Source organism: Primulina huaijiensis, chromosome 12, assembly GCF_012295235.1.
Source record: "Primulina huaijiensis isolate GDHJ02 chromosome 12, ASM1229523v2, whole genome shotgun sequence".
NCBI classification, from domain to species: domain Eukaryota; kingdom Viridiplantae; phylum Streptophyta; class Magnoliopsida; order Lamiales; family Gesneriaceae; genus Primulina; species Primulina huaijiensis.
In genome coordinates this window covers 10,473,653-10,482,076 of record NC_133317.1, presented here as the reverse complement: position 1 = coordinate 10,482,076, position 8,424 = coordinate 10,473,653, and the positions used below count along the sequence as shown (strand labels likewise).

The 8,424-nt window shown below is 38.0% G+C and overlaps 2 protein-coding genes and 1 long non-coding RNA gene across 4 annotated transcripts; 2 read left to right on the top strand and 1 right to left on the bottom strand.

The window, feature by feature from the left end:
- Nucleotides 1-1,607: 1,607 nt before the first annotated feature.
- On the top strand, nucleotides 1,608-3,715 carry LOC140990585 (uncharacterized). 2 transcript variants are annotated; one of them, XM_073460343.1, is made up of 3 exons: nucleotides 1,608-2,033; nucleotides 3,108-3,194; nucleotides 3,305-3,715. In XM_073460343.1, exons 1-3 carry the CDS (start codon nucleotides 1,782-1,784, stop codon nucleotides 3,437-3,439), a joined length of 474 nt encoding a protein of 157 aa, XP_073316444.1. In that variant the 5' UTR covers nucleotides 1,608-1,781; the 3' UTR covers nucleotides 3,440-3,715. The 2 variants fall into 2 exon arrangements, with proteins under 2 accessions (XP_073316444.1, XP_073316445.1); XM_073460344.1 differs by lacking the exon at nucleotides 3,108-3,194.
- Nucleotides 3,716-4,952: 1,237 nt separating this feature from the next.
- Nucleotides 4,953-6,729, top strand: LOC140989310 (nascent polypeptide-associated complex subunit alpha-like protein 2). The gene is made up of 4 exons (XM_073458488.1): nucleotides 4,953-5,104; nucleotides 5,192-5,288; nucleotides 5,974-6,092; nucleotides 6,177-6,729. Exons 1-4 carry the CDS (start codon nucleotides 5,057-5,059, stop codon nucleotides 6,525-6,527), a joined length of 615 nt encoding a protein of 204 aa, XP_073314589.1. The 5' UTR covers nucleotides 4,953-5,056; the 3' UTR covers nucleotides 6,528-6,729.
- Nucleotides 6,544-7,860, bottom strand: LOC140989311 (uncharacterized). The gene is made up of 2 exons (XR_012177473.1): nucleotides 7,459-7,860; nucleotides 6,544-7,375 (listed from the first exon to the last, which is right to left on the bottom strand). It is a non-coding gene; the product is annotated as an uncharacterized lncRNA (long non-coding RNA).
- Nucleotides 7,861-8,424: the final 564 nt, after the last annotated feature.

Below are 8,424 nucleotides of genomic sequence, written 5' to 3'. Positions count from 1 at the left end.
GCTATATCTTCTTTGACTCCTGAATTCCATATATATTTAGTGAATAACATAATGTATTCATCTACTAAACAGATGTCATGTAATTCAAGACTATACAGAGCTTGAGTATTAAAATAATCTACTCCTATAAACTGAGCTTTAAAAAGGATAGTCATTCTTCCGGCTATCTCGCTTAGAGATTCTCTCCTGCTAGGACTGATTCTTTGGTTTCCACCGAAGTCATGTCCCAAGCAATTTTCACTGATCCCATAAGACTCATTTCTAGGAGTTTAATGAATCCTTCTCTGTTGAGATCAAGTGTTCCTGCTGCAATTCTCATAGCAGATGTCCAATCGTCTATGAGTTCTTCTCTGTTTTTGAAATCTAATACATCAAGGTTAAGCTTAACCCCGTAAGGATGTATAGGATCTAAAACAGTGTTCCCATAGGGTGTTTGGTGCAAGGGAATTTGATTTCTCCTTGTCCTTGTCCCCGCAGGGTGTGATCCTCCACCAGTATGGAAATCAGTTTGAGATTCTCTCATGTGTATATTTTGAGATCCCACACTTTCCCTTGGTGGTTCCCGAGAAGATGACCAAGTTATAGCAGGTGTTTCACCTCCTGATGTGTTCATCTTTAGATCTACAACTTTGAGATTTGCGAAAGATTCTGCAAACTCTTGTAGATCATCTAGACCAATCATTTCTAAAGTTGTCATCAGATTAATTTCTTTTCTGAGACAGACTTAATTAGATTGATCATCTTTTCTTCTTCAGTCAGAGGTTTTGACACCACTCTGGCTTTCCCTTGTTGATGTAACAAAGGTTCAGTACCAAATGATGGTGGTAACCATCCTCCTGAAGTTCTTTTACTAGAACCGGGTTGCTGTTCTAGTTTCTGAATTCTTGTTTGAATATCCTTTAATATTCCAAGAATTTCTTCCTGGTTTTCAAGGATTTTATCTACTCGTAACGGTACAAAGTATAGCATGTTGCCATAATTTTATATTGTCTTCTGAATTTCTCTAAGATCTAAAGAGAGTTTAGAGGAATCTGGTATTATTTCCATAAACTTATTAGATTGAATCATCAGTTTACCCGAGGGTGCTGAGGATTCCCTTTCTGCTCTGGATATCTAACAATAGTTAGATGTTCATGTATATATTCCAAAATATTGGAATAATCCTTATAAATTATTTTTCTCGAACCTAAGTTCGGATTCATAATTTGCGAAATTCTCCTCCTCAAACATTTCGTTTCTTTATAATAATAAATAATGTGTTTGAAATAAATTAACCTACAGCTCTGATAGCATTTCGAAAACGCGGAGGATCAATTAAATTAAAATATGGAACAATGAATATTTATGTCTTTTTTAAACTTTTAGGGAGTTTAAGCAAATATTTTTAGGTGTAGGGAGTTAGAATAAATTTGAGTTGGGTGTTAGGGATTTATTTACAATTTACCCTTAAACAATTGTGATGACTACTTTTTTTTAAAAGTTAATTATATGAGTTATGTTGTTGAAAAAAATAATTGAAACACTGTAAATCCTATTAAATTTTTTTTAAATATTTAATTTAATTTGACTAGCTACTCACTTGGGCTCAATCGAATCAGCCCGGCCCGTGTCTAATCTGTACAATCGTTCTCGCAATTTCCCACTCGCTTTGAAATTTGAAAAATCATACGGCAAACGTCTTCTTTTTTGCAAGAATCAACACTAAAACCCCTCGTCTTCTCCATGAAATACACTACAAAAAGGGCTCTGTAAAATCACCCAAGGTACAGAGAACCTCTCCGATGGTGGAAAAAGAACGAGAAATCATCGAAATCGATGATTCTTACCCTGCGCCTGATGAAAAGGACACTCCTTTGAAGCCCATTTTTTGCCTGAAAAATCGGGGCCAACTTAAGGAAATCGAGAAAAAAGAAGAGTGTTTTATCCTTGAATTCGATCACAACGATGAGTTGGATATCTTGAAACTAGGTATTTCTGAGGATCTGGATGATGCTGCCTCTCCCGATGTCCGTGTAGTTGCCGAAAAAGGACAGGTTATCCTTCATTTTATTAATGTTGTTACGAAGTTTAAACATTAATAGTTGGAAATTTTGCCAATGGGTTCGCCTTTTTTCGGATGATGTGAAGCAGGTTTTCATGGATTTTGTTATTTCTTATTTGTTAATAATGAATGTATCTGCCTCTGTGCGCTCGTATACTGTTGGAACTGGTGGTGACTCCCAAGGTTAGTAGCCGTTGAAATACACCAAGGGGAAGCTAATGATGGTTAGTAGCCATAACCGAAATCAGTTAGCAATAAGCTTGGGGAAAAAGTATTCAGTTGGATGACAAAAGTGGACTTGGGAGGAATCAGTTGAGAGAAACCTGGTGTAGTCAGATATATGGGAATATACATATAGGGCGAAAGACAACTCCATGAGAAAAAAGAAGCCAAGAGGGTGCATGGATAGCATTGAGAAGATTGAGAACATTTGAGAGAAGAGAACTTTCATTTTGAAATTCAACTTCTTGGCTATTGTTTCTTGCAATTGTAACTCTCGATTGTTGAGTTGATTAATAACAAGTGATTGGCGTGTTCTCCCGTGGACGTAGGCGTTTCACCGCCGAACCACGTAATCCTCGTGTGCATTTCTTGTCTTGCATGAAAGAATGCTTGTTTCCATTCGATCGAGTTGAGTGTGGTGTGAATCGTGAACACTAAAATCTAACATATACATATAGTAATATGACTACTGACTCATGTTCTACAACAAATAGTTATGTTTTTCCCCTTGGTTGATTGATAATTTAGTTTATTTGGGTGAAAACTGAGAAATGCTGCGGAATAGAGTTGTATGTAATTAATGATTCTGATTGAAAAACAGTTTGCTGAAGCAATATTCAAAGCACTTGCTTTAAGCCTTTTTGTGGTCTTGATGCTTTGGATACATACTATCCGTAGCAGTAGTTGTAGTATTGTGGCTGCTTAGGATTTGTGATATCTAGTAGTAAGCGTTTCTCGATTTATATCTGTTATGCCTTTTTGAAACCAACTCGTTGTCCTTTGTTTTAGTGGCATATTTTCCTAAAGCATATTTTCCTAAAGCATATTTGATCTTAATGTATAGGTGGCATGTAGGGATTATCCCCATCCGAGACACGCCTGTGCAAAACATCCGTTTCTGATTACTCCACATGACACTTGCTGTAAACTGGTTAGTGGTAACTTTAATTTGTTTTCATCCCAAGTTTCTTGACAGGTGTGTTTTCAATAATTTAAGGTGGTAAGAATATGTGATTGCATTCTTGGTTTTGTTTGGTGCAGTGCTATTGTTATGTTTGTGATTCGTCTGCTCCTTGTGAAATGTGGACTGGATCATCTGGTCATTGCCATGCTTTTAATAACGAAGCTTGGAACAACTTGAGGACGTCGAAGAGGCAAGCCGTGACGACTACATGAAGTGAAATATGAACACGGGAACTGAACCGGAAAAACCAGAAAGTGCTGGGAAGTGCCTCATTTTGCCATTGATTTTATGGATGGCCATGCCTCTACAAGAGTTTGCTCGCATGGGATAATACTTTTGCATAGGTTACTGCTATGTGTGTGTGTATATATTTATCATGGAATTGCAATTTGTAGTAAGCAGTAAGCCAGTAACTATTACTGGCTGTTCTTATTCAGTGCAAACGTCAATCATGCTGAGTTATTATTACACCTTATATAAGCCACTGTTTATTTGACATGTTTCATTTGATTTTGTGTTCCTCCAGTTTGAAGAGATGTAGATATTTGAGTAAAACCAGAGGTGATGCTTCAGGATAGGCCTGACATTTATTTTGTCAAGTGTTCTTGAGTGAGAGACAGCAAATGTTAGAAGTCTAAATTCACTAGTTTAAAAAATTACTCAAATGAAAACAACAAATCACTAACAACTACTTTTTATATATCATTCATGACATGTAAAATACATACACATCCTTTAGGCATTATTTTCCTCACTTCTATTACGAGTCTCTCATATTTTAATAGAGGTTCATCTGCAAGTGTTCGTTCAAGGATCAAGACTGATGAGAATAGTGGAAGTGTTACCAAAGTTAGGTGTTGGGATAATCATTTTTCTAAGGAATCCATTATCATATAGAGTAATCCGATGCTACAGCTATGACAATGCCTTGCTTGTAGTATCGGCAACCTCAATTGTAAGGATGTAAAATGAACCAAGTCGCTTGCGAGGTATTCAGAAATGACTCGGTAATAAGTTTGCTCGAGATCGTTCGTTAAGCTTGTTGAGCCGAGCTCGACAATTATATCGAACCGAACTCGAGCTTAAGGGTATTCGGCTCGTAAGCTTGTGAGCATGTTCGCGAACTCGAACTCTGCTTGTTTAAATGCTATTAATGATAAGCATACCTCTTAAATTCTCATATCTTAGTTGACATTTTAGCTAAAATTGTTCGACGAGATCGAAAATGAGTTGCTTAACGAGCCGAGTTCGAGCTATTCAAAAAACTTAATAATTTTAAAATGAGCCGAGCTCGAGCCTATATATACCTTAAATGAATCGAGTTCGAGCCCAATACTGTTCGATTCGGATTATTTACATCTCTAATAATGGATTATAAGGTGTGGGGTCCACACATTATCATGTAGACTGTTGACTCTAAATTATTTGGGACCGTTGGATTTTTACCTTAAGATCAAGATCGAAATCTCTCAACATATATATTGAATGTATAAACTCCCTGAGAGATCATATATTCACCCCAAATAATCAAGTAAACATTTGTTGTTCTCCCTAAAATTAATATCTCAAAAATACACTTTTCCAAAACATTCCACCGAATCATACNTATATGTTCCTGTTTTATCATTATAATTTTTCCTCGAAGCAATTCAAATGGGTCGAATGGGTAACATCTCGGAATTGGGCTAAGAAACGGAAGCCCAAACTAATGCTGACACGGAGAGCCCTAGAAAGAATCAAACTTTATATTCATTCACCTTCTCCACGCTCTCAGTCACGTTATCTTTCACTACTTTCACAGTACCAAAACCCCCGTTCAAGAAGCCGCCATGCCAGGTCCAGTCGTTGAAGAAACTGAAGCCCATAAAAAGATACAGGTACTTCTATGAGATTTTCATCGAAAAAATTCTACGTGTATTTTGGGTTTTGTTAATTGGGACCAAACCTTATCTGTTTTTATGAAGGATGAGCCTCTGGTGGAAGATGTGAAGGAAGATGATGACCATGAAGATGAAACTGAGGATTCCGACGATGAAGATGACGATAAAGATGGCTCCCCAGGTTCTTTTTTTTTAAAAAAAAAATTAAAAATTATCGAATTTTATTCTCATATTGAATTATTTGTGTCGTATTGGTTTTTCTCTGGTTTTCTGTAATCTAGAAAGTATAGTGTGATTAAGATTAAGGAGGGGAATATGTCTTTTTGAACGTAAATTTTTATTTTATGCTGGATTTTATGTTACGGGCTGCATAAAATTCATGAATTGTATTTTTCTTACTGGGTAATAGGATTAGTGGTCACTCATTGTAATGTAAAACGTTCAGCTATTGAGAAATTTTTCTGTACTTTATGGGAATTCTTCACGAAACATTATCCATTTAGATTATGCTATTTGTTTCTGGATTCCAAATACTTCACATTATATGCTAATTGTTCTGCTATTAGACGTAGTTTTCGATTAGTTTATCGATATGGTTGGCATTGGTAAGTCTTTGATATTCTTTTAAGCATCTGGTTGATCAAGTTCCGTGTCACTCAGATGTTTGTATAATAGAGAATCACTCTCTTAGGATCTTGCTCGATTTGTGCTTCATCATGTCTTAAGTGTGGCTTCTACGAGTGTTTATGAATGATTTTTTTTTGTACATGGTGCTCTGTTGCTATAGTCCTGTTACCGATATGGTGGGTTTCAAATCAAGATACCGAGTTATGGAGGTTATTTCTTTTGGTTGGAAAATTAAACAGATTCGAACGGAAGTTCCAAGCAGAGCAGAAGTGAGAAGAAGAGTCGCAAGGCCATGTTGAAACTTGGAATGAAGCCCGTTCCAGGAGTAAGCAGGGTGACTATCAAGAGAACCAAAAATGTACACACATTCCCATTTCAATTTTCTCCCAATTTGCTGTTTATTTTTTGTGAATTTTGGTTGATGGATCCGTCTGTATCGCAGATTATGTTTTTCATCTCTAACCCGGATGTCTTTAAGAACCCCAATTCCGAAACTTACATCATATTTGGAGAAGCCAAGATAGAGGATTTGAGCTCTCAACTACAGACGCAGGCTGCACAGCAATTTAGGATGCCGTATATGAGTTCGGTGATGGCGAAATCAGAAATAGCTGCTACGGCTGCAAATGCACAGGCAGATGAGGAAGAAGAGGAGGTTGATGAGACAGGAGTCGAAGCTCGTGATGTTGATTTGGTGATGACACAGGCTGGGGTATCCAAAGCCAAGGCTGTTAAAGCTCTCAAGACTCACCGTGGAGACATCGTCAGTGCCATCATGGAGTTAACCACATGAAGGAATTATTTTATCGTTATTTTATTAGCTTTCCCTTGCGGTCGTGCGTTAGAAAAGTTTTGGAATCGACCATTTTGATTAACTTGACGTTTTATTCATGAAACTCTGCCTTTTTTTTTATTATCTGTTTTATTCAAAATTAGATAAACGATGGAAAAGGCTCCATTCGATTATGGTTATAGGAAATATATCATAGCTGGGCGTGATGCATATGCTTCCTTCATGATCATTAGATTGCACGTGGATAGATTGGATTCAGGACTCGAAAATCATAGTTCTGAAATCCATAGCTTTGAAGACTATAATGCAAACTTACCCTTCGTAATTATTTTAAAATATTCCTTGACGAGAACCTGAATATATAACTCCACGCTATCCAAATTACTTGGAGATAACAAAAAGGCAAAAACAGTTCATCTTCAGAAATCCTTCCAAGTTCAAACCATTTGCTTCTCTTCGACTGCTGATCTTTTTACAGTCCACGAATCTCACCTGTGTTATTACCCAGTCAACACACCAATCTCCCCCATATGCACCATCGCGTTACTGAATTTTCTCTGCCAACCTAACAAATTTTGAGAGTTTAGGACCACTTTGTTTTATGTTTGTCGTGTAAGCAACAGTTGATCCGAGGTGATAAGGCCTCACTCACCAAAACTCCTTCATAGTAGCTCACATAACTCGTAGCCAGGCTGAAAGGGTCCATGGGCACCACCAGATGAGGATTTGTGCTGCCCCGTGGGCATGCTGCCTTCAACTGGTTTGCTTAATCTCCAAGGTCGGATCTTGGCTAGTAGTCGACTTGAAGTTGTAGACTCTGTTGCTAAATGACGTGAAATGGGACTAGCCTATCATGTGCGCGATATATATACTGTGAGTTAATTACTGGTAGAACAGACAAAAGTGTGGTGGGGTAGTTAAGAAAATTTACCAGAAAGTGCAACCATTTCGTCTTGAGTTAAACCTTTATTCGCAAATGTTTGTGTGAGATGATTCACATTAGATGTGGCAGGTTAGCCAATGCCTCATGAGCCTTGGATAAGGTCGGTCAAGCCCAACAGTCTCAAGACCAAAAGTATGGGCCCAGGAAATCCGGATCCATAAAGCCCATTGGGGGTCTGTAGGGCTCAACTCGAGATCAAGAAGCTTTAGGTCGGATACCGAGCTGAGAAAAGGGTGTGACAAAAAGTAAAAGTCAAGGAGGTTTGGAGGGCGCCACACAATAAAAGAGGAAGGAGATAGAAGCTCACCGGGTTGAAGAAGGTATGATGTCGGAGTATCAAGGGTGCACATATAGGTGGAGCTCAGAGATCGATCGATGTAGGAAAAAGAGATCGACTGAATCTCTGAGAAGGACGGAGGCGCCAGTGAGTTGAAGGAGATTTTGCTTAAGATAACGGTATACTAATAAAGGATAGGATGTAAACTTGCTCCTAGTACTATTGCCATCCAAATAACGAAAAATCCTTAAGTCATTTACATTAAGTGTAAAGAAAAAGTGATTAATGCCAAGGGTAGGCGTCCCTACCGAGGTCGGGCAAGTGACTGCTCCATCCCTCCATACTGTCGTAACCACCTACCCTTTGGCTTTTGGTGACTCACTTCTATAAATATCAGGTAGGTTTGAATTTCATTTAAGGGTATTGTATCTTGTGTTCATTTTTCAAAACATATTTGAAACAAAGTTTGATTTGAGCGTCAGAGAGAACACGTCGGAGCACCTCTCTGGCCCTCGTTTAACGTTCATTCTTTTGATATCAAGCGAGTACGTTGTCTGAGCTCCAGAATCTAGCGACCACGTGGCCTGATTAGAAAAATTCTCTTTTGTGATCATTAGAATATATACACGCCATATTTCCTTGGAGTATCAGCTAGCGCAATCTTTGGAAGGGATGAC